This window comes from Setaria italica, chromosome III (assembly GCF_000263155.2).
Source record: "Setaria italica strain Yugu1 chromosome III, Setaria_italica_v2.0, whole genome shotgun sequence".
Classification (NCBI taxonomy): domain Eukaryota; kingdom Viridiplantae; phylum Streptophyta; class Magnoliopsida; order Poales; family Poaceae; genus Setaria; species Setaria italica.
This window is the reverse complement of record NC_028452.1, coordinates 11,021,827-11,048,303: the sequence shown is the minus strand read 5'-3', so window position 1 is coordinate 11,048,303 and position 26,477 is coordinate 11,021,827. Positions and strand designations below refer to the sequence as shown.

General features: G+C 42.6%; 2 protein-coding genes and 1 pseudogene across 2 annotated transcripts in view; 2 read left to right on the top strand and 1 right to left on the bottom strand.

The window, feature by feature from the left end:
• LOC101762541 (pre-mRNA-splicing factor ATP-dependent RNA helicase DEAH1) overlaps window positions 1-7,430 on the top strand; it is a 14,632-nt gene extending 7,202 nt beyond the window's left edge. The window contains exons 11-28 of the mRNA XM_004961220.3: window positions 214-277; window positions 804-883; window positions 980-1,047; window positions 1,174-1,231; window positions 1,732-1,789; window positions 1,873-1,935; window positions 2,109-2,177; window positions 2,701-2,790; window positions 3,712-3,798; window positions 3,896-4,011; window positions 4,089-4,155; window positions 4,244-5,284; window positions 5,383-5,445; window positions 6,289-6,412; window positions 6,521-6,621; window positions 6,740-6,802; window positions 6,876-6,948; window positions 7,040-7,430. Of these exons, the coding sequence (XP_004961277.1) occupies window positions 214-277; window positions 804-883; window positions 980-1,047; window positions 1,174-1,231; window positions 1,732-1,789; window positions 1,873-1,935; window positions 2,109-2,177; window positions 2,701-2,790; window positions 3,712-3,798; window positions 3,896-4,011; window positions 4,089-4,155; window positions 4,244-5,284; window positions 5,383-5,445; window positions 6,289-6,412; window positions 6,521-6,621; window positions 6,740-6,802; window positions 6,876-6,948; window positions 7,040-7,086 (2,332 nt within the window). The 3' untranslated portion in view covers window positions 7,087-7,430. The remainder of the gene's footprint in view (window positions 1-213; window positions 278-803; window positions 884-979; window positions 1,048-1,173; window positions 1,232-1,731; window positions 1,790-1,872; window positions 1,936-2,108; window positions 2,178-2,700; window positions 2,791-3,711; window positions 3,799-3,895; window positions 4,012-4,088; window positions 4,156-4,243; window positions 5,285-5,382; window positions 5,446-6,288; window positions 6,413-6,520; window positions 6,622-6,739; window positions 6,803-6,875; window positions 6,949-7,039) is intronic.
• Window positions 7,431-14,231: 6,801 nt separating this feature from the next.
• LOC101768652 lies at window positions 14,232-15,355 on the top strand (annotated as a pseudogene).
• Window positions 15,356-16,188: 833 nt separating this feature from the next.
• Window positions 16,189-23,283, bottom strand: LOC101762132 (dynamin-related protein 5A). The gene is made up of 16 exons (XM_004961219.4): window positions 22,924-23,283; window positions 22,388-22,451; window positions 22,181-22,285; window positions 21,730-21,831; window positions 21,451-21,501; window positions 21,296-21,357; window positions 20,963-21,053; window positions 20,367-20,431; window positions 19,891-20,085; window positions 19,692-19,811; window positions 19,073-19,143; window positions 18,255-18,480; window positions 17,515-17,565; window positions 17,055-17,283; window positions 16,829-16,968; window positions 16,189-16,579 (listed from the first exon to the last, which is right to left on the bottom strand). Exons 1-16 carry the CDS (start codon window positions 23,050-23,052, stop codon window positions 16,451-16,453), a joined length of 1,830 nt encoding a protein of 609 aa, XP_004961276.1. The 5' UTR covers window positions 23,053-23,283; the 3' UTR covers window positions 16,189-16,450.
• Between the last annotated feature and the right edge of the window lie 3,194 nt (window positions 23,284-26,477).

Below are 26,477 nucleotides of genomic sequence, written 5' to 3'. Positions count from 1 at the left end.
CTGTCTCAATGAGGTGCCGAGCACGGGCGTGTGAGTGTGTGTGTGTGTGTGGCCAGCATCACCAAAAAAACTACTTGTGCTTGTGTGTGGGTCCACCATAGAGGAAAACTAGAGTGTCTGTGATAGACACCTAGAAAGGGAGGGAGTGATTCCCAACAATTTATACTGTGCATGCACAAGTAAACCATGACATTAACTGGTTTATTTGTGTAGATACAAGAAAAGGCTATATGATCTTGTCAAGGAGCATGTTGAGAGTGCTGATGATGTTGGTGAGGTATATTCTTCTTCCTGGATTGATTCACTCATATCATAAAATGTTTGTTTGAACATATGATCACATTTGACTATTTTATGCGCATTCAAGCATTCCAAATTCTGTGGCTCTACTGGCTGTGCCATTAAGAACAAATCCATCTTGGTTATTTTCTGTCCGAAGCTACTTTTATTTTGATTGTTTGTCAGTGATGATCGCCTTATTATTAGTGAAAATACTTGAGTTCTTGAGTATTAACCATTTGTTGTATAGTAACCTATCCAGTACAATCTTTTCTTGGCATCAGTAATTGTGTTATCCCCAATGTAATATTCCTACAATAACAATTGGGAGTTAACCTTATGAATTTTTTCCATTGAAAGTTTGCTTCTTATTTGCCTTCATCCATGCCTTGCAGACACTGTTAGAATCTGCGTCGACTTTCTTAGATTTTCATATCTGCTAGATAGTTTTACTGTAGTACTGTTTGAGCATTGCCTCCTAAAAATGTCTTAAGTACTAATGACTTTATACACATAAATTTCAGTACAAAATGCCTGAAGCTTATGACATGGGTGAAAATGTTAATCAAGAAAAGAGATTCTCTGTGGCCATACAGCGGTACAAGTAAGTTTACTTTTACATTGTGATGTCTTATGTACAAGATTGCATGCAACTTCCCAGTTTTTTCATGCATCCTGATGTAATTTCATGGACAAGCAGAGATCCTGAGGCCAAGGATAAAATGAATCCTTTTGCTGAGCAAGAAGCGTGGGAGGAACACCAAATAGGTAATGCCATATATCTAAAAGAAACTTCCCCATCTTTCAGCATGGTCTCTTTAACCATTGCCTATGGTCTTTGTTATTTTATGCGGCAAGAGACTGACATGGAGCAAAACTATGTACTTGTTCCAGGAAAGTCCAAACTGCAATTTGGATCCAAAGATAGGAAGCGGTCTTCTGATGACTATCAGTAAGTTACTCTTTTTGATTCTTTGTCTTCATCAGCTAAGTTACTAGCTGTGTGCCTGTGCCCCTAAAGAAAAACCATCTATCTTGTTACCATCTCCATTGCATGTAAAATCTAGCCTCTTAAAGGGCTGTCTCATTTTTTTTGGTTGATGGGGGTCTCTTCTGAGTGGAAGTGTTTTGATAATCACTTTTGGGTCACATTCTGAAGCCATCTGGTGATGATATGCATTTCAGAGAGTTAAGATTAGAGGTTACTGAAGGGGGTCTTATTGCCATAAGGTCACGCGAATTGGGTAGTTATGTTCAGGGACTACTGCTACTTAGATAGAGTGCTGTTTGTTACTTACCTAGAAATCCTTGTGGGTCAAATTTTTCTTAAAACAAAATTTTGTAACCTTGTCCTTTCTACATTTTGTTTTTGAACTGAACTACTATCGCATGACCATGACTGTGCCCTTGTCTAACAATTGCTTTCTTCTCATTACTTCCATAACTTCTTAGGTATGTATTTGAAGATAGCATTGATTTTGTTAAATCATCGGTCATAGAAGGAACCCAGGTAATCAGTTAAATGCTGTTCATTTCTTTGTTTAACGTGGCGTCTTTGAGGTATTGTCTTCTTACTGAAATTTCCTATTCTAGCCTGAATACAATTCAGATCAAGAGGACATTGATGCAAAAGATATTTTGAAAAGGGAGCTCCAGGTGAGTGTGGTCACTGGCCAGACTTTATGAAAGATGAAATGCAAATCCTGTTTTTTTTTCCGTGATAAAAGTATAGAACAGGTACACAATTGTGCTTTTCATAGTAACTACACACAACCCTGCAGATTTTTATCTTTATTCTCTTTATTAACAATGTTCCTTTTCTGAATTAGGATGAGCGAAAGACTCTTCCAATCTACAAATTTAGAGATGAGCTGCTCAAGGCTGTAGAAGAGTATCAGGTTTGTGTTGCTTTTAACCTTTTGTAATGACATTCTTGATGACCATTATTAAGATCGATTACAGGAGGCATGCGGCATCTTTAGATGGAATCATATAATCTAAAATATCTTCTCTGATTCTATCAGAATATGCATTTTCTTTGTTTGCATTTATTTCAGGAAAATGTAAATTAATTAATCTCACACTGAAATCATTTAAATATAGTCCAATGTAATGTGTTTTGCATTTAAAAATAATACTACCTCTGCCTTAAAATATGACGTTTAGGACAAGATAGTTCAAAAATGAACTGACTAGCTTGTCCTAAACGTCATATATTTAAGGACAGAGGGAGTATATGTCAATGGGTCAGAGATGATACTTTAAAATTAAAGGACATATACAGTTACATATGATTAGGATTGGTACAATCAGGACTGTCTGTAACTTATTGTATCTAGGGTCAATTTGGTCCACTATATACATTTGTATAGCTATAGTACGACTTGAGTTGATGTTCTGACAACCTGGTTCTCTTTGTAGGTTATCGTGATAGTGGGTGAAACTGGGTCTGGTAAAACAACACAAATACCTCAATACCTTCATGAGGCTGGGTATACTGCGAAAGGAAAGGTATGACATCCGTAAGCTCCACTATTCTGTGTTTCATCCGTAAGCTCCAGCGAATTCCCTTAAAGTGTTGTAGCATGTACATACATGATTTTAGGAATAGTTTTAGTCATGGTTCGTAAGGCGTCGCCAAGGCGTCCAGGCACTCAGGGAGGGCAAGGCGTTGCCGACGCCTTAGCCAAAAGAGGGTTAGGGCAACCTTTCCGGCAGAGCAGGGGCAGGACGCGCACAAGGAACCAGCAGGTGGCGGCTCCATGCCCCTTCTCCATCCTCTTCATCCTCCCTCTGCCTTCTCCATCCTCACCAGCGCTGACTCTGGTGCTGATCTAGGCCCCCGCAGAACAGAAGTGCACAAACTTGAAGGGAGCAGCTGTGGTGCTCCATTTGTGGATTCTGGGGGGCAGGGCTTGGATGATTCGAGGCCAACGGAGGTGCTTGTGGATGCCGAGCTTAGTCGCCTGCACGTGGTTATTGACGAGGAACTGAAGTGGCGGCGTTGAGGGGAAGGGATTCTGAAGGCTAGGGTGCATGAGGGGCGAGGGTATAAGATGTTTTATGCGATGTTGGCATAACTGGGCCTAAGAAGGCTGGTGGGCTCACACTGTATGTCGTAGTTATGGCCCATGTATACTCTATTTTCTTGTATTCCTCTAAAATCCGTTGAAAGGCGTCCACCTTATGAAAGGCGAAAGGAAGGGGGGGGGGGGTGGGGTAGGTCACCACACTTCGCTTAACGCCTTTAGAACCGTGGTTTTTGTGGTCTAATCCACAGATATAAAAGAGGATCTGTGTGGCCTTTTTCCTAGTAACTTTCTAAGTTCCAGTTCTATGAATATGCAAGTAGGTTTAGGCCATGATGTTCACCTAAATTTATGGCTTCTAGCAGTCATGTACTCAAGTCTCAAGGCACTTACTTTTGTGCAGGTTGCATGTACTCAACCTCGTCGAGTGGCTGCCATGAGTGTTTCAGCAAGGGTGTCTCAAGAAATGGGTGTTAAACTGGGACATGAGGTTTGATTTTCCCCCATAATTCTAATGCCACATCATTCAAAACAGTAATGTTTTCAATCATATCATCTGAAATTTGTGATAACTAACTACTGTACAGGTTGGTTACTCTATAAGGTTTGAGGATTGCACTTCAGAGAAAACAATTATTAAGTACATGACTGATGGAATGCTTCTAAGGGAGTTTCTTGGTGAACCAGATTTGGCTAGTTATAGGTAGATGTTTATGAAAGCAACTGTATTTGTTCCCCCAAACTTCAACAAACCTTTCTAATCTCTGTTTATTTATGCAGTGTTGTCATGGTTGATGAGGCTCATGAGCGTACACTCTCCACTGATATCTTATTTGGTTTGGTGAAGGTTAGCTAGCTTGATGTATGACTATTTATCAAATAACTTAGATACAATTGAACGCCTCATGTACATAATATGCTTTTACTGCCTTCAGGATATTTCTCGTTTTCGGCCAGACCTGAAGCTGCTCATTTCAAGTGCCACCCTTGATGCAGAAAAATTTAGTGACTACTTCGATTCAGCTCCTATTTTCAAGATACCTGGGAGGCGATACCCAGTTGAAATTCATTACACAAAAGCTCCTGAAGCTGATTACATTGATGCAGCAATTGTCACTGTTTTACAGATACACGTGACACAGCCCCCGGGAGATATCCTGGTATTCCTTACAGGGCAGGAGGAAATTGAAACAGTAGATGAAATCCTTAAACACAGAACAAGGGGCTTAGGCACCAAAATTTCAGAATTGATTATATGTCCTATTTATGCAAATCTCCCTACTGAGCTTCAAGCTAAGATATTTGAGCCAACCCCTGAGGGTGCTCGAAAGGTGGTTCTGGCCACTAATATAGCAGAGACTTCATTAACCATTGATGGTATAAAGTATGTTATTGATCCAGGCTTTTGTAAGATCAAATCATACAATCCCCGCACAGGAATGGAATCTCTGCTTATTAATCCTATCTCTAAAGCGTCAGCAAATCAGAGGGCAGGAAGATCTGGACGGACTGGACCCGGAAAATGCTTCCGCCTATACACAAGTTATAATTACATGCATGACCTTGAAGATAATACTGTTCCGGAGATCCAACGAACCAACCTTGCTAATGTCGTGCTTACTCTGAAGAGTCTTGGTATTCATGACTTGGTTAACTTTGACTTTATGGATCCACCTCCATCAGAAGCCCTATTAAAGGCCCTGGAACAACTTTTTGCTCTCAGTGCACTAAACAGTCGTGGAGAGTTGACAAAAACTGGAAGAAGAATGGCAGAATTTCCGTTGGATCCTATGCTGTCAAAGATGATAGTAGCTTCAGAGAAATATAAGTGTTCTGATGAGGTCATCTCTATCGCCTCCATGTTGTCAATTGGTAATTCTATATTCTATCGTCCGAAAGACAAACAAGTTCATGCAGATAATGCAAGGTTGAACTTCCACACTGGCAATGTTGGGGATCATATAGCACTACTAAATGTATGGTTCACTATCTATTTACTTTATAAGCATATATGATATATTACCTTTATATATGGATTTTAAGCACTCGGTGCTAATTTCTTATTTTCTTCCAGGTTTATAGCTCGTGGAAAGAGACAGACTATTCAACTCAATGGTGTTATGAAAACTATATACAGGTTTTTGTCTGCTTTCTCTTTATTACTCTCAGTTGAATTCTTGGCCTGAAAAAAAAAGGTCTCCATATCTGATCTGCCAGTAAATGTCCTCTTTTTTAATATTTAATTTTCTTATTCCTATATGGTGACTTGTATATAAGAAATGAAAAGCGGTGGTGATGAGCTAGACATTCACATGTAAATAAAGTATAGATGAAATGAAATAGAAAGAAATATCAAAATCCAAATTTGAATGTTTGCCCCTTGGGAAAAACCTGCTGTTAGTGCATTATTCATTTGAAAGTTGGTCCCTTGAAAAAAATAGAGCATGTGGCTCGTGCATTTACTTGCTGTACCCAAAAAATCGGGTGACCTTAGTTTAAATGGTTTTCATTTCCCTGACTAATAGTTTTCTGCTTTTTACATGCTCTGCTTATGAGTGCACATTTCTCCAGGTTGTCTTGTAATACAATTTTTGTATAAATACCCCTGTTCCCAGTATGTATACTGGGCCATGAACATGAATTACCATAAAAAATAAATATTTAATGGTCCTGTATGTCATATATTCGGAAATCTTTATATATACCCAAAAGCCAACGTCAATTCAATAAATGGTGCTCAGAATAAGAGTAGAATCAATCAGGAGTTGCATATTATCGTATCGTGAAGATCTTATATTTATTTATTTTTATATAAGTTCATCTTGGTTAGTGGTCACAGCATCCACTGCAGACAGTTATTCTTTTTAGCTATCGGCCTTGTCACAGAATTCATCTTTGTATAATAGTTCAAAATTATCTGTTATCTGTTGATCATCAATTCTGCAAATTTATATGGTAAAACTATCCTTGAATAATTCAGGTGCGCAGCATGAAGAGAGCGAGAGATATTCGGGATCAACTAGAAGGGCTTATGGAAAGAGTTGAGATTGAGATTTGCTCAAATGCCAGTGACTTGGATGCTATTAAAAAGGCTATAACATCAGGTCTGGGCCTTTGTCGTGTTCTTCAGTGCTAGGCAACACTGCAACAGTGATGCAATTGCTTTGTGTGCTGAGAATTTTATCATAATACCTGTTACTTGTTTGATGTAGGTTTTTTCCATCATTCTGCACGGTTGCAGAGGGATGGTACATATAAGACTGTCAAGAATCCTCAGACTGTACATATCCATCCTAGTTCAGGACTAGCGGAGGTAAGTTCTTTTGATTGTTGATTGGTTCACTTTTTCATCTGTTCAGAACATTCTTTAGTACTGCCTTGTGTTCTTCAAGTTTTAGTTTTGATCTCCTGTGTTACATGCTTATTTGCAGATACGTCCACGGTGGGTAGTATACCACGAATTAGTTCTCACGACAAAAGAGTTTATGCGCCAGGTATGTTCTGTTAAGAGTCTGATTTCCTGAAGGAGAATTTCTTCGAATCATTGTTTTAACACTGGCACTGCAGGTGACGGAACTGAAGCCTGAATGGCTGGTAGAGATAGCACCACACTATTACCAACTAAAGGATGTGGATGATTGTAAGTGTCGATTGTGATGCCATTAATCGCCCAAGCTAGTTTTTGTAAGTTATAAGCTTTTACTAACCGGCTTTTCGTTTTTCCTCAACAGCTGGAACAAAGAAGCTACCAAAAGGCCAAGGAAGAGCTGCATTGTAGCCAGGACTCGAGGCATTTTGCTGTATGTTGTATAATTGGATTCAGAGCCTAGGAGCATCAGGCTTTAGAGCGGAGATGTATATAGGATAGATGATGTCAGTAATCATGATCCAGATTAGGTTTCAGAGTAACCTGATTGCTGATGTAAATTTTGACATGAAGGCGTGCATGTGCATGGCTATAGTTTATGCATCAGTTTGATTTGTTAGAGTTGTGCTTACTGCATCAGTTGCAAGGATGAAACCTAGATGGAGCATTTCATGTGACGACCCGGCACGACAGATATTTGTTTCGAGGATTAACCACTACATGTTATACGATTGTCACACTTGCCGACTTACGCATAATCTGTCTATTCTGTCTAAATTGGAACCAACAGTTAGTTCGTAACCGAGCTATAATTCTTCCCCCGCTCTTTTATCTCGGGTGTAAAGGGCATCAGTGGTCTAGGATGTTCTTTTACTCCATTACCTTGCTATCTAGTTCATATAATTCAGGAGGGAAACAGGGTCTAACTCGAGCTAATATGCATCGCAAATGAACATTGCCTCGAGTTACGTTAATGCATGTATGGTGGGTGTAATTCACTCTAAAAAAATTATGTACTTATAGCATCTTGTACATGAGGACGTCAACATAAAAAATTTAAGCTAAACTTGGCTCATAAGGCTATTTCTGCGGACATGGATTTTTGGTGGCAGCATAAGGTACTTTCTAGACCGACACCGTAGATGAGTGTTGAGATCCGCGCGAGAGAAATTTTTTGTGGAGTTTTGGAGGGAGTAGAAATAGGTCACTAGTCAAAAAAAAAAAAGAGGGGAGAGAGAGAAATAGGCCACCTCTAGGCTCTAGCAAGCCGTTTGGAACAAGATTCGGAGCTCCACGTGCAATAGAACGAGATCATTGTTATCTTGTCTTCACTAATTTTTTTAGTTAGCTTCTTTTTTATTAGAGAATAAAAACTTATTACTGAGTTTAAAAAACACCCGAACCTCGAAAATCAGAAATCATACACCTTCAAACAATCAAAACTACACATATTACCCTAATCACCATATCATCTTATATAAAGATCACTTAGAAGCATCTCTCGCCCTCCCTCTCCCGCTCCCCCTCTCTCTCCCTCCCCCTCCCTCCATCACCCCCGCGCTGCTGTGCGCGCTCATGCTAAATATTTTTGTAACAGTTAAGTATATATTTAGTTTGTTCCAACTATATAAAAAAGGAATAATACGATAATTTTATCCTCACAGTCAAGTATATATTTATATACATTTAGTTTGTTCCACCTATTAAAAACGTGAATAATATGGATTTACATACTAAAACGAAGTATTCACAAGGCCTTTGGAACAGGCTAGGCTCAAAAAGCCTCCGGAAGAGTACCGATGATAATGGGCATTCGGATCCAAGGATTTGGGGTAACGTTATCACTTTCAGAGAACATTACCTGTAAGAAATTATGATTACGATGACTGGTAACAAAATAGTAATTGAAACTAATATGTTTGTTAAGATTCGAAATTAAGTTTGACCGTACTAATAACCTCCGAATTAACTAAATTCTATACACTGCACCACTGCAAATAAATCCTAAGTCCTCCCTCCATTTTTTTACTATTTTCCAACACATGTTCCATGGGTGAATCTCACGTTCACAAGTTTGACCGTGTTATGCATGGGCACCATTGCACACAGGGGCGAGCCCCTTACCGCCGTTGTGAATCCTATGGAGCCCCCCTAAGTCCTCCTACAAATTTGAAGGAGGAGGAAGAAGGAAAGGAGGAAAAGGAGGAAGAAGAATGAAAGAAGAACCCTAAGCTTCAATCCTGCCTTCGCCGCTGATTGCACACGCACCCGCTTAGCTTCTCAGCATGCCAACTCCAACACCATTTCTTTCTTTCTGGCGAGCAGGTGCCGTCGTACGAGGCAATCATGCCACATAGAATCACGGAGACATGCACCGCATCATGCGAACGTACCGCGATTCCCGGCATCTGCGTGACCAGGTCATGGATCACACATATTGTGCGCACGCTAGATGTTATATGCTATGGCGGAGGAACGACGAAGTAAACAAGATCAATCGCAGAGAGACACGAGATTTAACGTGGAAAACCCTCCTAATGCGAGAGGGAAAAATCACGGGCGCTAGCCAGCAACAAACTTCATTATATCTGGGTATGGTTACAACGGAGATTTACAACTTGGGGATACCCTAACTTGGGGCCTTACCGTATAGAAGTCTATGGTGCGTCTTTTCCATGAGGGAGGTGGTCCATAAATCTAGGGAGGAAAAACCCCCACAACCTCGTCTATTAGCAATATGGTACTAATAGATGGTGTAGTCCCTCCAAACGCTAATGGGCCGCTTCGCTTCGGCCCGCTTCACTTCAGCCAAGAATTTGGATCATAACCCAACAAACTCCACCTTGAGACAAATTCCTTCTTGTAGCATAAAACGAACCTTCACCCTGAAACAAACAAAGAAAACACCTTCGACGCCAAGTAGCCTCTTGGGCTAAACAGTAATACCAACTAAGCTTGAGCAAATCTCAAACTTAGCAACAGGAACTGGCTTTGTGAACATATCAGCAGGATTCTCATGAGTGCTAATCTTGCATACCTTCAGCTTGCCCTTTGCAATAATATCTCTAACATAATTATATTTAACCTCAATGTGCTTTGTCCTCTCATGAAACATCTGATCTTTAGTGAGATAAATTGCACTCTGGCTGTCACAAAATAGGTTAATGCAAGAATCAACTCCAGCAATTTCAGCAAACAAACCTTTTAGCCAAACTGACTCTTTACTTGCTTCACAAATAGCCATATATTCTGCTTCAGTGGTGGACAGCGCAACAACATCCTGCAAATATACCTTTCAGCTCACAGCACAACCTCCAATGGTAAAAACATAACCTGTGAGCGATCTTCGCTTATCCAAATCACCAGCATAATCAGAATCAACATAGCCAACGAGTCCTTTTTTAGTCCTGCCAAACTTCAAACAAGCATCCGACGTGCCTCGCAGGTACCTGAAAATCCACTGAACGGCCTTCCAATGCTCTTTACCAGGATTAGCCATATATCTACTGACTATACTCATAGCATAAATCTGAACGAGAGCAAACCATGGCATACATCAAAGACCCAACAGCACTAGCATACGGAACTCTAGACATGTACTCAACTTCCTCATCAGTGCTAGGACAGTGTAAAGCTGATAATTTAAAGTGATGTGCAATAGGAGTACTAACAGGCTTTGAATCATGCATGTTGAAACGATGAAGTACTTTCTGAATATAATTTTGCTGATAAGAAACAATAAACCAGAAGCACGGTCTCTAGTAATTTCCATACCTAGAATTTTCTTAGCAGCACCGAGATCCTTCATGTCAAATTCACTGCTCAACTGAGCCTTTAATGCAGTGATTTCTTTCTTACTCTTGGCAGCAATCAACATATCATCAACATATAACAACAAGTATATAGGTGATCCATCAACAAATTTAATGTAGACACAGCTATCATAATCAGATCTCTTAAAGCTATTTGACAACATAAATGAATCAAACCTCTTATACCACTGACGTGGAGACTGTTTCAAACCATAAAAGGACTTCTTCAATTTGCAAACATGATCCTCCTTACTAGGCACTATGAACCCTTCTGGCTGGTCCATGTATATCTCCTCCTCAAGCTCTCCATGCAAGAATGCTATCTTCACATCTAGCTGCTCAAGCTCAAGATCACGCATAGCAACAATGCTAAAGAATGTACGGATTGAGCTATGTTTCACAACTGGGGAGAACACATCATTGTAATCAACACCTGGAATCTGACTGAAGCCTTTAGCTACTATCCTTGCCTTAAACCTCGGAGGCTCACTAGGAGATACACCCTCCTTCCTCTTGAAGATCCATTTGCAACGCACGGTCTTCTTATTTTTAGGTAAACGCACCACGTCCCATGTGCCATTTTTCTCCAGGGACTGCATCTCTTCTTGCATAGCTGAGATCCACTTCTCGCGGTCTCCAGAAACAATGGCTTCAGTGTACGTGGCCGGCTCATGAGTGTTCTCCACCTGTTCAGCACAACTAAGAGTATAATGAATCAAATTACACTCTTCAATCAATCGGGATCGAGGGCCACAACTCCTCTTTGCTCTACGAAGTGCAATAGGCTGATCGTCTTGCTGCAAAACAAGAGGTGAGTGCTGAACAGTATCAATAGTGTCATCAACAAATTCATCTTCCTGATCATCCATGTGCTCCACCTGCACGCTCACATTCTGCTGCTCATCATCAGATCTGTCTGATACAATATCTATGGAAGAATTGTCATTAAACATCACAGATTCATTAAAAACAACACTCCTGCTCATGAAAGTCTTTCTTGTTTCAGGATTCCATAGCTTATATCCTTTTACTCCAGAACCATAACCAAGAAACAGACACTCAATAGCTCTAGGCTCCAATTTTCCATTATCAACATGAGCATAAGCAGTGCAACCAAAAACTTTCAGCTGTGAATAATCAGCGGGCGTACTAGACCATACCTCAATAGGAGTTTTCTTGTTGAGTGGAATAGAAGGCGACATATTGATCAAATAGCATGCGGTGTTGGCGGCCTCTGCCCAAAAACGCTTGCTCACTTTGCGTTGGACAATATGTAACGAGCCTTCGATATGATGGTTCTGTTCATGCGCTCAGCCACACCATTCTGCTGCGGAGTGTACAGAATGGTGCGATGCCTCACAATGCCTTCCTTCCTGCAATAATCATTAAACTCATGCGAGCAAAATTCACCACCATTATCAGTACAAAGCAGCTTTATCTTCTTCTTAGTTTGCCTTTCTATCATTACTTTCCACTCCTTCAAAGCAGCAAATGTATCATCTTTACCTTTCAGAAAATAAGGCCATACTTTTCTAGAGTAATCATCAATGATAGTTAGCATATAATTTGCACAACCATACGAGGTCTTACGAGAAGGTCCCCACAAATCTGTATGTACATACTCAAGTATACCTTTGGAGCGATGTACCGCGGTATTGAACTTTACCCTCTTGTGCTTACCAAAAATGAAGTGCTCACAGAAGTTCATCTTACTTTGAGTGCAGCCATCCAGCAGGTTTCTCTTCATCAATTCTGCCATACCAAGTTCACTCATGTGCCCAAGACGCTTATGCCAAAGGTTAGTATTATTATCAGAGACAGTAGTAGCAGCCGTAGTGGAACCATGCAAAGTACTTCCTCTAAGCACATATAACTTGGCAGAATTCATATCACCAACCATGTAAACGAGAGAACCTCTTGATACCTTTAAAACTGCACCTGAAGCGGAGTACTTGTACCCATCATCATCGAGTGTGCTGAGGGAGGTGAGATTTCTTGCCATCCTTGGTATATATCGCAAATCATCCAGCATGCGAACCATGCCATCATGTGACCTGATCTGAACTGATCCAATGCCCACGATCTCACATGGGTTGTCATCTCCCATGCGTACGACATCTCCACTCTGCATAGCCTTATAAGAACTAAACCATTCTCTATTAATGCAGATATTAAACGAACATGCCGAATCGAGTATCCATTCATCATGACCAGCAACACAACCAGCAAATGTGACAAGGCAATCTCCTGAATCAATACTATCAGCACCAGAGACCACAGAGGCATTACCTTCAGTTTTATTTTTCTGTTGATATGCGGCATTCCTCTTCTCCTTAATCTTTACCTTATAGCAATCCTCGATGAAGTGGTTCGTTTTCTTGCAGTACTTGCAGAACTTCTTATCCCTGGACTTTGAACGTCCTCTACCATGCTGGCTCTTATCGCGATTGTTGTTGTCGTAGGACTTCTGCTCAGATCTACCCCTTACCTGCAACGCTTCGCCCTTGGAGGACGACGACTCACCCTGCACCATACCTTTCATCTTCTCCTTACTTTGGAGTGTCTCATAAACCTCCGCTAGGGTTAGTTTATCACGGCTTAACAATATGGTATCACGGAAATTTGAATATGAACCAGGCAATGAGCATAGTAACAAAAGACCTAAATCCTCATCATCAAATTTTACCTCCATGGATAATAGATCGGCCACGATCTCCTTAAAGACTGATATGTGATTCATCACTGATCCTCCTTCCTGCAACTTGTGCGAGAACAACTTCATCTTCATGTGCATCTTACTGGTGAGATCTTTTGATATGCAGATCGATTCCAGTTTCAACCAAAGTTCTGCAGCAGTTTGCACCTGCAGCACTTCTTGCAAGATATCATTAGAAAGATGAAGTTGAATGAGCGATAGAGCCTTACGATCTTTACGTTTCTCCTCAGGAGTCCATTCTTCCTTCTTCTTCTTCCCGAAGCAAACAAGCGCTTCATCCAGATCCTGTGATTGGGCGAGTATCGCCCTCATCTTCACTTGCCACTGCGAGAATCTCGTCTTGTAGTCGAGTAGCGGTAGATCAAACTTCATCGACGCCATCACGTTGCCCTGATCTGAAAAACTCAGCTCTGGTACCACTTGTTATACGCTATGGTGGAGGAACGACGAAGTAAACAAGATCAATCGCAGAGAGACACGAGATTTAACGTGGAAAACCCTCCCAATGCGAGAGGGAAAAATCACGGGCGCCAGCCAGCAACAAACTTCATTATATCTGGGTGTGGTTACAACGGAGATTTACAACTTGGGGATACCCTAACTTGGGGGCCTTCCCGTATAGAAGTCTATGGTACGTCTTTTCCATGAGGGAGGTGGTCCATATATATAGGGAGGAAAAACCCCCACAGCCTCGTCTATTAGCAATATGGTACTAATAGATGGTGTAGTCCCTCCAAACGCTAATGAGCCGCTCCGCTTCGGCCCGCTTCATTTCAGCCTAAGAATTTGGATCATAACCCAACACTAGACGCGTAGACGCTCAAAAGGACACAAGTCACGCAACACAAAAGCTCCGGAAACAGTCAAACAGAGAGTGTGTCCATGTCTCACTCTATCTCTACACGATGCTCTCGTTGACCTATATAAATGTGGCCATGCAACGATCCCATAAGGCCACGGAAACAACGATCACACTGAAGGATTAGCTCTCTTTGCATCAGCACCCCGGCGGCCGGCATCGCCTTGCCATGGCGTACTCCACCACCACCGTGGCCCTGCAGGTCGTCGCCCTGCTGCTCACGCTCACCATCGCTGCCTCCACCGCCACCACCGGGTCCGCCGCCCCCGTCAACACGTCGTGCGTCACCGGCAGCGCCGGCGCCACCGTGAGCATTGGTTATAGCGGGGCGAGGGCCAGCGCCGGCGCCGGCGTTTCTCTCGGTGCCGGCGTGTACCGCGCCACCTGCCCCCGCGCCGAGGAGATCGTCCGCGCCGCCGTCGAGAGGGCCGTCGCCGCCGACCCGCGCATGGCGGCGTCCATCATCCGCCTCCATTTACACGACTGCTTCGTCAACGTACGCTGTTTGTTCGCCCGGCTGGATCCAGGTCCGATCATTGACACGTAGTACGTGTCTAGATGCAACAATGGTGTGTGTGTCCTGCAAGCTGCAATGCGGTGATAGTTCATTCGTTTCTCCTTTTCTCATCAGGGCTGCGACGGCTCCGTGCTCCTGGACGACAAGCCGCCCTTCTTCATCGGCGAGAAGACGCCAACTCGCTCAGGGACTTCGAGGTCATCGACGCCATCAAGGCTGAGCTGGAGCGAGAGTGCCCGGAGACAGTCTCCTGCGCCGACCTCCTCGCCATCGCTGCCCGTGACTCCGTCGTGGTGGTAATAATCACATACATGCATGCAATTATCAACCACAAGCATCTAGATGATCACTGATCGCCGGTGCATTCAGTCGGGCGGGCCGAGCTGGGAGGTAGAGGCCGGCCGGAAGGACGGCCGCACGGCGAGCCTTCAGGGCGCCAACGTCAACCTCCCGGCGCCGACGTCCGGCGTCGCTACCCTTCGTGCAGAAGTTCAGGAACGTCGGCCTCTCCGCCAAGGACATGGTCGCCCTCTCAGGCGCGCACACCATCGGCAAGTCACGGTGTGCAGCCGTCCGACCAGGCGCCGTCAGGCGCAGCCGTGCCCGGGGCAGAGGACGACGACGGAGTCGCCGGCCTTGTGGCCGCCTACGCGTTCGACGCCTCCGTCTTCTTCCAGGACTTTGCGGAGTCCATGCTGCGTATGGGGAGGCGCGCGCCAGGCGGCGGCGGCGGCGAGGTCCGCACGAACTGCCGGGTGGTGAACAGCTCGAGCTAGATTCAGCGGTCTGAAATTCTGAATAATCTGGTGCACGTGCGGCTTGCACCTACGCTTATGCTGTCTTGCTAATTCTATATTTGTGTCGTTTCAGTTAGATTCCTGCTTTGGGTTTCGCCCCTGGAACTATATGCTGGGCTTGGCCTCATTGATGGCTCTAAATAATGAAATAACTAAGCTAACCTGTGGTGGCCAGTTTGAAATAATTTCAGTAGGATTCTTTCCAATAAACGTTTTAATGAAAACTCCTGTACATACACATTCAGGGTTGCCACATGAGATGCTCTTACGTTCGGCCATTCGGGGACTACTCAGCAAGACTAGTGAAGCATTACCTGAAGAAAAGCTCCTGTACATACATCCATACCATCAAGTGCGTTCATTTGTATTCCCTTTTAGCTTTGGTGCAAACTCCGTACAGGTATAGCCAATGAGCGAATACCAGAACTGCAGAAGCAAACTCGACTGGCTCGCAGTTCACAATAATGTAATACTAGCAGTTAAACTCACTCGTGTGTTCAGATGTAATTAATGGTGAAATTGCAAGATCAGGTAGTGAATGATTGGGACGTTGATCTAAAATAGATCGTGCACAAATGTTGTTTGTTCGGAGTAGCCAGTTTTCATCGGCTTCTGCACGGATAAGGAAATTTCAAATTTCCCTTTGCGCAGTAGCAGTAGCAGCTGGCTGCGGCGACGTCTGGTCAGAAGCTGCGGCGTTTGGAGGTTTTTTATGACCAGTATACTCAGCTGTTAATGCCTATTTTTCATGTTAGAATACTTGCAAAATTTTGAACACTGACGAGAACATGCTATGTAGCTGCACAAAGATGGAATAAAAGAATGAACGGTCATGAAAGCACAATATATGAACTTGTTCTTCGTGATACAAGAGTACAGCAGCCTGGTGTCCCTAGATCCTCAAGCACAAGGAACAAAAGCACAAACCAAATGACACCGTGCAGCTGCAGTTGATCTATAAATGACCTGACCTACAACAGGAAAAATCAGCTATATATGCCCCAGAATGGGGGAGAATCACCAAACAAGGAGTAAAGATGAACATGCAAGAGCAGGGTAAGTTGGCCAGCGAGACTATTTGGACCATGCAACTGCGTCGATTTCTGCTTGGGCACTCCGGTACAGTTCCAGCCTTTTAGCAAGGTTAGTTCTTCGTTCCATGACTGCGGGGTCTTCGTCAAGAAGCTTGGAAAGTTGCTTCATCTGCATATACCAAAAGTAAGAATAATTAGATGGCAATTCCATTAAGACCTCATGCGGCATTCCAGAGCAGGGGTGTCTTATATCTACAGCCCCTGAGTTTTCCAGTGTATTTTTTAAAGGTTTGGATGTGATACAAAGACAACCCGCTACAGGAGATGAAGCAAGCAAACAATTATGGAAGCATCAGCTCAGACCTATGATCAGACTAACATGACCAAATACACCTTTCAACTGAAGAAAGTATCTCACCTCTCTTGCTCCTAGTTCAGTGAAGAAGTGGTCGAGAAGTGAGCGCTTTGCCTCACGGACTTGACAATAAACAATAGATTTCGGGATAGAGTTTCTCAACGTCGCGCACACCATATTAACATATGATAGAACAGTTTGTCCTGATGATTGTTTAGTAAAGTGAGAAACTGGATAGGAAATAGCAATTACAACAATCAATGAAGCAAAAAATGCAAACAGGGCTTACCAATTCGTCTAAGATAAGAGTCGTTATATCTATCAAAAATAGAGTGGCTTGGATTTCCACCCTTCTCAACATCCTGAGGAAGCTTCCTGAAGAAATCTACAGTCAAGTAGCTGCATTCCATATCAACCAGCTTTAATGTATTCTTCTTGCTTTCATCCCTCATTCTATCCAATGACTCAAAAGCTGCATTGCCTACTTCCACACGAAGAGTGGGGAACTGCTTCAGCTCCTGCGGAGAGGTACTTGACCAGTTTAGTGACCTGCTTAGATATTTAGTGATGAAAAATTCCGAACATGCTTACTAATTGTGCAAGTTTTGAGAAAGTTGGATTTCTAGTCCAGATCCATTTTTTCACAACAGCTGGTTAATAACCCATCACTACCAGAGTGCAGACATGCACAGATATAAGGTATTGATCTAGATAGTTCTATTATGATAGTAATAGCATGAAAGACTTACATGTGTTTCATTGATAGCCTTGCGGACAAGGTCCTTCAGGATAGCATGGACCTGCCAATTTGACAAAATCAGTATATTCTGAAACTAATAAAGGTAGTATTGCCAAATAAGATAGCTAAGGCCAACAAGGGAAGACACACTTCAGTCCATGACTAGAACTGGCTCAGGGTGGCATGCCAATAATTGATATTTTGATCCATGAAGAAAACTTGTGACAGGGTAGCAAAGTTTGAGGTTCAGGCACAGAATTGCCAAGAAATATGGTGCAAAGATTGTCCTCCACAAAATGGTCACTTGCATGTGACCAGTCAATTTTAGTCATCAACAAAATAGTACCACTTATGCCTAGTTGATTGAATAGTTTTGATATATGGCAGGCATGCCATGGTAATGGGGTATTTCTGTCTAATCAATCAACAGAACTTAATAAAGCAAAATCATCATTTCTTATTCCCAAATGTATTGACACCCCAGTCCCAAGTAAAAAAAAATACAATTGCCCAGTCAGCTAAAGAATAAACTTCAACATCCAACGACAAATAGACAGCTCAAATTAGAAAAAGCAAAGATAGAATGAAATGTTTGAAATGATGGGAAAACCTGAACAGCCAAAATCAAGACAGCAATGGATTCAGCAGCACAGCAATGGAAAAGTTATGAGTGACAAGTAAATAATTTGAGGTCCTGAGGCTGTCATACTGAATTAAAAACTAGAGCAGGCATAGGTATAGTTTGCATACCGCGTCAACAGCTGCCTCAGCAGGACCTCTGATACTAACAAGGCAAGATTCTATAAGGCGTCGATATCCTTGCTCTGGAGCTATCAAGTGAGGTTGGTATCCATCAGCTTCTGTTATAAGCTTTCTCACATTTTCCATTGAGAGTTGTTTATCGAACTGCAACCGTTTAATTGCTACAGGAAATTGATTGTCGAAGACATGGTAAACCTTCTCACCCCCAGGGCGCCTGGATAATAGAATATTGGATTCAGAAACATAAATACAACTGCATGATTGGAGTTTCACAATACAAACAACGAGGCATGTAGCATCCTTATAGGTGTTGACACTACGGGATTATGTGTGTTAAATTTTTCAATGTGCATATGTACAAGTCAAAACTAAGTGAAATTCCATACACTAGCATAGAGACTATTTGGTTGTTCAATTAGCACACTATCTAAGCTTCTCGTGCACACAATTAGTACACAGCTGTGTATCATGTGGGTGAACAAGACGATTACTACAATGACAGGAGGCGAAGCATAGTGTTCATTCCATATGCCACAAGCTTAACTTGATGGTTCGTTTCATTAAAGCAAGCTAAATGAGAGTGCAAATTAACACTCCAACCTAATCAGCATTATTCGGCACAAATTGAATGAAACAAACCTGCCTAGCGGAAGGCTTAAATGCTACTGCAAGTTTATAGGCCTTTACAGATTAGGAAAGTTAAAACAGCGTATCATTCATGATACACAAAGGCATGGCAGACATAACAAGCAAAATGATCCGGTTTAAAGACAAGGGAGCAACAGAAAAAAAAAATTGAAACATACACTCCATCCAGATGCTCTTTGTAAATACTGTCAAACATACGGCATATTTCCATAATTGTGTACAACTTCCCCTGCAAGTTACCAATAACATGTGATCAATTAATTTGCAATTAAATAGTAAGATTGCACTGCAAAAAGGTTTATTGATAGAGCGAATCGATACGTGAGAACCCACATTCTAGGACAGAACATACTAGCACCGAAAGCATGTTAGTACGAATAGGTAGTAGGAAAATAAGATATACAGTACCAACAAAGAAAAAGAATGCTATCCACTACTCGAACAAAGGGACACATCATGTATGAATAGATTGATCAATAGGAATGCACAAGAATTGAAGGCAAGCATGTTTAATAGTAGTTAATACTCCCTCCGTCCCAAATTACTATTTGTTTTAGCTTTTCTAGGTACATAGCTTTTGACATGCACCTAGATATATGCTATGTCTGGATACATAGAAAAAGTTAATGTACCTAGAAAAGCCAAAACGAATAGTAATTTGGGACGGAGGGAGTAAATAACACTGCCAAAGGAACACCAATGAGGATAGCCCAAAATATAAAAAAAAAAATGCGCTCGTTTTGGCCTATAAAAGGAGGAAGAACGGGGCTGTCTTACCCCAGCATCATTAGCAATGGGCTTTCCAAGTCGATTGAGTTCAGTTTCTAGCTCTGCAATTGTCTTTGTTATAAGAGATTGGATCCCGGGAATCCTAGATTTGATCACTTGTTCCAAATGCTGCATAGAAACCAAAAGTTTATGAAGTCAAATATTCAAATATCATTGCTTGCATCTACATTGAAGAGGAAAGGTATACCTTTGAGAGCATCTTCGCTAAATATTCAGAACCCATCCTAGGAGCAAGGTGCTTGTATTCTGGTGTACTGGAAAAATAATCACGCTCTCTACGCCTAGCAGCAATCATGTCCACATTTTTGTTGATATCTTGCTGGGATCGATTAACAACACCAACCCATGGCTGTTGGAGCCGGTAAGATCTTCCTTCCAGTATCTGCAAGAGGGAATTCAATAAGTAATCAAATTCAAGCAATTATTAGGATAGCCTTTATGCGGGACTACAAGCACAACCTAGGGATTTGGGGTTCCTACTTGCTAGGCCAGGTTACATAGTGTAATGCAAAGTACAGCACAGACAACAGCTGTTGCTAACTTCGTCGGTCAAATGATTACCAATAACATTAAGTAACATCTAAGGAAAGAAATATGCTAATCATAACATGTTATTAAGTATTTATTAGTAAATGCTTTTTAAAAAAATTAATACAAACTTACATCAACAGCATCGGTACCCTTGTCCATCAGATCAATTTTCGTGAGCACACCAAAGGTTCTTTCACCTGATAAGGTAATAGCAATTATCTTTCATGAAACATGCACATGATCCAAAAATATTCCAAAAAAATACACAAATTAGCTTAAAGTATTCCTTTTTTCAACAAAGCTAAATCAGAGAAGAATCAAAAATAATTATCTTAGTATTAATTTTCAATCAAGATGGACACAAGGACATTAGTGTATGAAAATCAGAGACCCGTACTCCACAATGTAGCTTCCTAACATGCTAAAAGGCACATCAAACATATATAAGTTTTAAAATACATGTATAATCTTAATCTATACTTATATATACAAAAATTGGCAGCTCATGAGGATCAAAACCATCCATCAAAGAAATGTGAACTTGATTTCCATTCTAGAACCTTTAGACAGTACTTGTGCTATTACTCCATTTTATGCATCCACCCTCATTTTATAAATGATCTTCATAGCTTAACAAGGAATGCAATAAAGGCTAATATAAGAAAGTATATGGCATTAGCCCCATTGAAATCATGTACTCATTTGAATCAGAAGCAATAAAGGCATACCTTTAGGATCAACTTCTCGTGAAATCTTGATTGCATCAGAAGTTGCAAGATCCTGATTAGCTGGGGAAACTGCCAGAATGATACAATTTGGCTGAAAAGCACCAGAAAAGGCTATTGGTATCTGATTTTGCATCATTACATAGAACAGAAGCCAATAGCTCAAAGGTGCTACAACATGGCAATAAACAAAAGCATGTAAAACTAAACAGAGACTGAAGAAGTGGTTGCAACTTTGAGCATGAGCACAAATGACCATCTTATCCGGTTAAAGCAAGCATGGTCAGTAATGAAATGTTATCATGCAAAATGCTAGCAAGTTGCAGTTAACAATACCTTTTCAATGTATGAGCGAACCATGTTTTCAATGTCCTGAACAATACTGTCCGGTTGACCCTCTACATTGTGTAAAAGCCAGTAGAAAATTAGGAAACATAAAACCACTTAAAGAAGAACCAAAGAACAATCACTCAGAATTGACAACCACTTACCAACTGCTACTTTAGTAAGCCCAGGAAGATCAATAAGAGTCAGATTCACAACTGCAATGATATAAAATTGTTAGGCAAAACGAAAACTTAATGGGCATGCAGATGGAATTATATCAGATAAATCACATAATAGGATTCAAATACAGTACGGCTGCCAAACTTATGACAGAGTTCAGAAAAGCTTAAGGAAATCAAGAATCCCATCCCAACAAAACAAAAATCTCTAGAAAGTGAACAATGCCATGTGATAATGCAAGGGAATCAGCGTCAGTATCTTACCATATGGAGAATAGATGCTTAAATGAATAGGGACAGGTGATATTTGCTTTGAGCGACCGGTTTCTCTGTCAGTTTCATCAGCTATCTCCTTCCTCACAGCAGCTGCAAAAATACAGCTGTCATCATGTACCACTCAAGTAAATTAAGATTCTAGATAAGAGTACAGATAAGTCCAATTTAGCACTACAGATCATTTTTCCAACAAAAGTATGGGTGCTAGTTCATGTCCAGGGAAAACCCAACAAGCTAAATATTAGGGTAAGACTTAAGAGGATGAACAATATGATATCATTTAGGATGCACAATATGATATCATTTAGGATGCCCAATGGGCATCATGAACTTCAAGTGCATAGTCCACACAATAATTGACAAGAGTGTTCGATATAATTATATCTCATCAGTCATGCAAAAAACCGTGCAGCTCCAAAATGAAAAACAGGTGAATTACCAAAATCTGTATATCTCTTCCTGGGTTGGTGCAGAAACTCGGCATATTCCCTGTCCCCATCAATCCTGTGGAGCTGCAGCACCAGCGGACGCCGGGTGACAATGCCTGTTGATACCATTCAAACCAAAACATTAGCCTTCCAAAACACTGAAAACCAGAAGATAGCACTGAACTTCATAGTAATATCTCTTAGTAAAACAACCATACCTGAACCCCTGGGTAGGAAATCCTTCCCGACCACACTCTCCAACACCGAAGATTTACCAGAACTCTGTCGATCATACCAGCAAAGTTCAAACGTCAAATTGTGACGTCAATTGAATTATGCATGGTGAAATGGAACTGAGCTTAAAATGTTCGAAAGCACTAACCCAGTTCACAGAATATCATCGAACTACAATTTTCATCATGGAAACAGCATATGAGCATAGTCGTATACCCTACTTGATCTCACTAGCAACTAGCTTTGTACAAGTGAGAAGTCAGAAACTCAAAAACTAAGCAATCAGGTTGGCGGTTGGGCTCATCAAAACGACTACAGATTCAAACTTGCCAGAGACCCAAATCTGCTTCCTGCGCTCGGACTAATCGCAGATCCAAGCAGCGCCAAGCCGCATCCACAGCTAAGCCTGGCGGTTCCACCAGCATCCCGCGAGATCCGCCCCGCGCAGCTGTGGCGGCAGCACCAGATCCGATACAAACCAACAACTCAAAACGCGTGGCAGGGAAGGGAAGACGAGCACCTGGCCTCCAACGACGGCGATGGCCGGCAGCGAGTCCCAGAGCGTTGGGAGGGCGCTCTCCTCGCCGTGGTCGCCGAGGGCCGTGCAGGCCCGCTGCAGCTTGTTGACGAGGGAGATCAGGTTCTCCATGGCCGCAGGCGCCGGGAGGGCGAGATCTGGCCGGGTCGCGCGAGGCGGCGCGGGAGACGAGATCGAGACGCGGAGCAGGAGGGAGGGAGGCGCGGGGGGAGGTGAGAAGTGAGGCCGACCGCCCAGCCGCGTCTAGGCGTCTGTCGTTGGGCTCGAGCTGTGGCCTGGGTGGTGCGCAGGCAGCGGCGGTGGTCTTTGGTGTTTCGGGGTGTCTGCGGGGAGTTGATTTGGATTTTGAAAGGCTTCGTGGAGAAGAAACGAGCGTGCCGTGCCGTCTGCCTGCGCATGGTATGTTCGACCGACTTTTTTGTTTTTTTTTTGCCCTTTTTTTTTTAAAGATCAGGTCTAACGGAAACATTTTAAAATCTGGATCCTGAGCTTGACGCCACCATCACCAAGCGTATACGTCCCGGCATCAGAAGTTCTGACACCTATATCGTTGCACGGCTGGTGACGTACACGCTGACATGGCGGGGCTTGGCGCCAGGGTGGATGGCACCCAGCTTGGCGCCAAGATCTACGGCGCCAACGCCATCCTCACTAGCGCCAAGTTAGGTTACACACCACCAAAGCAAATTTCGTTTCTTTCTTTCCTCTTCTCTCATTAGCCATTTCCCCGACGGCCGCCCGTCGCTCGTCCCCGTCCGACTATCGACTACCGCTCCTACATGCCCACCGTTGCCCGCCACTCGTCCTCGCCCGCCCACCGCTCCTCCACGCGCCTGCCGCCCTTGGCCGCTTCCTCCTCGTGCAAGGTAATAGATATAGTTAGATAGGATAGTTAGATAGAATTTAGATAGAATAGTTAGAATTTAGATATATAGGTATAATAGTTAGATAGAATAGTTAGATAGATAGTTAGATAGAATTTTCTTCATATGTACTTTGTAAAATCTTTACAAAGTATATAGTTAGTTAAAGAGTTATATACTTAGTTACATAGTTGGTTAGTAGTACTTATTAGTGAATTGATAGTACTTGTATTTAGTATCATTTATGTTGGACTAAAGGAATTTTGTGTTGTTATATGTATGGATTAGATGGATAACCTAGTGAGCATTTATCATGGAGGCACCGTGGAAAGAGATTATTATAGATATGTTGAGCTTGTTGAGATGCAGAGCGTGGCTGTGTTATTCGATGAGAAGCCTTCATTCACTAAGTTGGTTAGGAGGGCTCGGGAGGAGCTAGATTGCCATGGAGATGATGGCATCGTAGTTGAGGGTGTACTTCACCTAGGTACCCCTTCCAACCTTCTAAGGAAGATGATCCCAATACGGTGTGCAGACTAGTAGAAGAAGTATGTGAGATCAGTTATGAAGTGCCAGTTCCAAAGTTTGGATATGGTTGTGCGTCGGGTGTCAGTTGATCCCATCCCTTGTCGGTTTTACCCACCAATGGGTCAGCATGCACACTTCGACCCTCCTATCCCGGAACCTGTTATGGATGTGGAGGTTGCACCTATGGTTCTCGATGCTGAATCTGCCCCCAATGAGGTAGTTGGAGATGCTTGTCGGACTCTTGATGCTGTGGCAGATCCTTCTCATGAGATCCCGTTGACACAGAATAATCCGAGTAAATGTCTTATCCGCACACTTGTTGGGAGCTAACCCCCTTCATTACATCCATTTTTTTCTTCTTTCCTCATATGTCTACTTATGTTGCAGGAGACATTCTTAACAATGTGGATGTGCCCCCAGTTGCTGCGTAAGTGCAATGTGAAGATGGATTCCGTAGCTCCAATAGTGTTGAAAGTATGAATGATTCAGATGCATATGAGATGGGAATGGCTCTTGAACCTGATGATGATAGCCATGTTGGAGAGATGATAGAGAGTGATGTTGAAATGTTCAGACGTATCTTTCCTGACCGCCGTGATCCAAGAGTTCACGAATTCAAGATCTTGCTCATTCCGATCAGGCGTGTGCAGAAGGACGTGATGATGAGCTCCTAGAAGCTCCTGAGGCCGGCCCTAGCATGGTAATTGAGAACGGTAGGGTGTTCAAGGACCTACCTACATTGAAGAGGTGGTTGCAGGCGTTTGTAGTGGTATGAAAGAGACCTTATAAGGTCTTGCATTCATATGCAGAGCGCCGTTACATAATTGTGTGTGTGAAGGAAAGCTGCCCATGGAGGGTTTGTGCTGGAAGCAAAAGGTCACCAGGAAGTGGAAAATCACAAAAGTTGAGGGCCACACAATTGTGCTGACCATGAGCTTAGAATAAAGCATCGGCAGTTGACATCAACCCTCATTGCCAAGCGGTTGATGGGATATTGTAGTTAGAACCTAACATGAAGACTAGGAAGATTATTAAGACCGTTGAGGAGTTGTATGGAAGTTATGTGATAAGTTATGGTAAAGCTTGGAGGGCTAAGCAACGAGCGTGGAAAATGATATATGGGGACTGGGAGGCTAGGTATGAGCAGCTGCCGGTACTTTTCAATGCAATCAAAACGGTGAATCCAGGCATGCATTATGAGTACATCCCAAAACCAAATGAATGGAAGGACGGGAGACAGATATTCTTCCATGCTTTCTGGTGCTTCCCTCAGTGCGTCGAGACCTTTAGGCACTGTCATCCCCTCTTCTCCATTGATGGTACGTTCTTGATTGGCAAATACAGGGGCACACTTTTTATAGTCATATCCTGGGACGTGAACAACAACTTGGTTCCTTTGACATTTTCATTGGTTGAGAGGGAGAACAATGACAGTTGGGGATGGTTTTTGAGGCTAGTTCGGTTACATGTAGTTGGACCTGGCAGGGAGGTTGGTGTCATATCTGATAGGCACCAGGGCATACTTAATGTCGTACGAGAGCAGATAGAGGGGTATGCACCTCTGCGCCATCGTTGGTGTACTCGGCACCTTGCCGAGAATCTACTCTGGAGGGATGGTGTGAAGGATAACTTTGAGTTGTTCCAGGATGCTTCTCGGCAGCTTGAGGACATGTACTTTCAGCGTAAGTTGGAGCAGATCAGGACCGCAACAAATGCAGAAGGTAGACAATGGCTCACAGGTTTGATGAGGGATTTGGAGAAATAGACAAGATCTCATGACGTCGGTGGATGGAGGTACGAGTTTCAGTGCAGCAACATGGCAGAGTCATTCAATAAGTTGTTATTAGGGATACATGCTATGCTCGTGAACGCAATCGTTCAATTCACCTTCTACAAGCTTGTTGCTTGGTTCAACGATAGACACGCCTATGCATTGAAGTTACGGAGTGCTGGAGAGAAATGGCCTCCGAAACCAAAGGAACACCGAGACAAGGCAAAAGAAAGGGCGGCCACACATGAGGTTATATGTTTTGACCTCGGCGCAAGGACTTATCTGGTGGAGCAGAGGGGCGGCACAATGTCCGACGGCGAGGTCCGAGAGTCGAGGATGCATGTGGTAATCCTCCGAGATTTCACATGCACTTG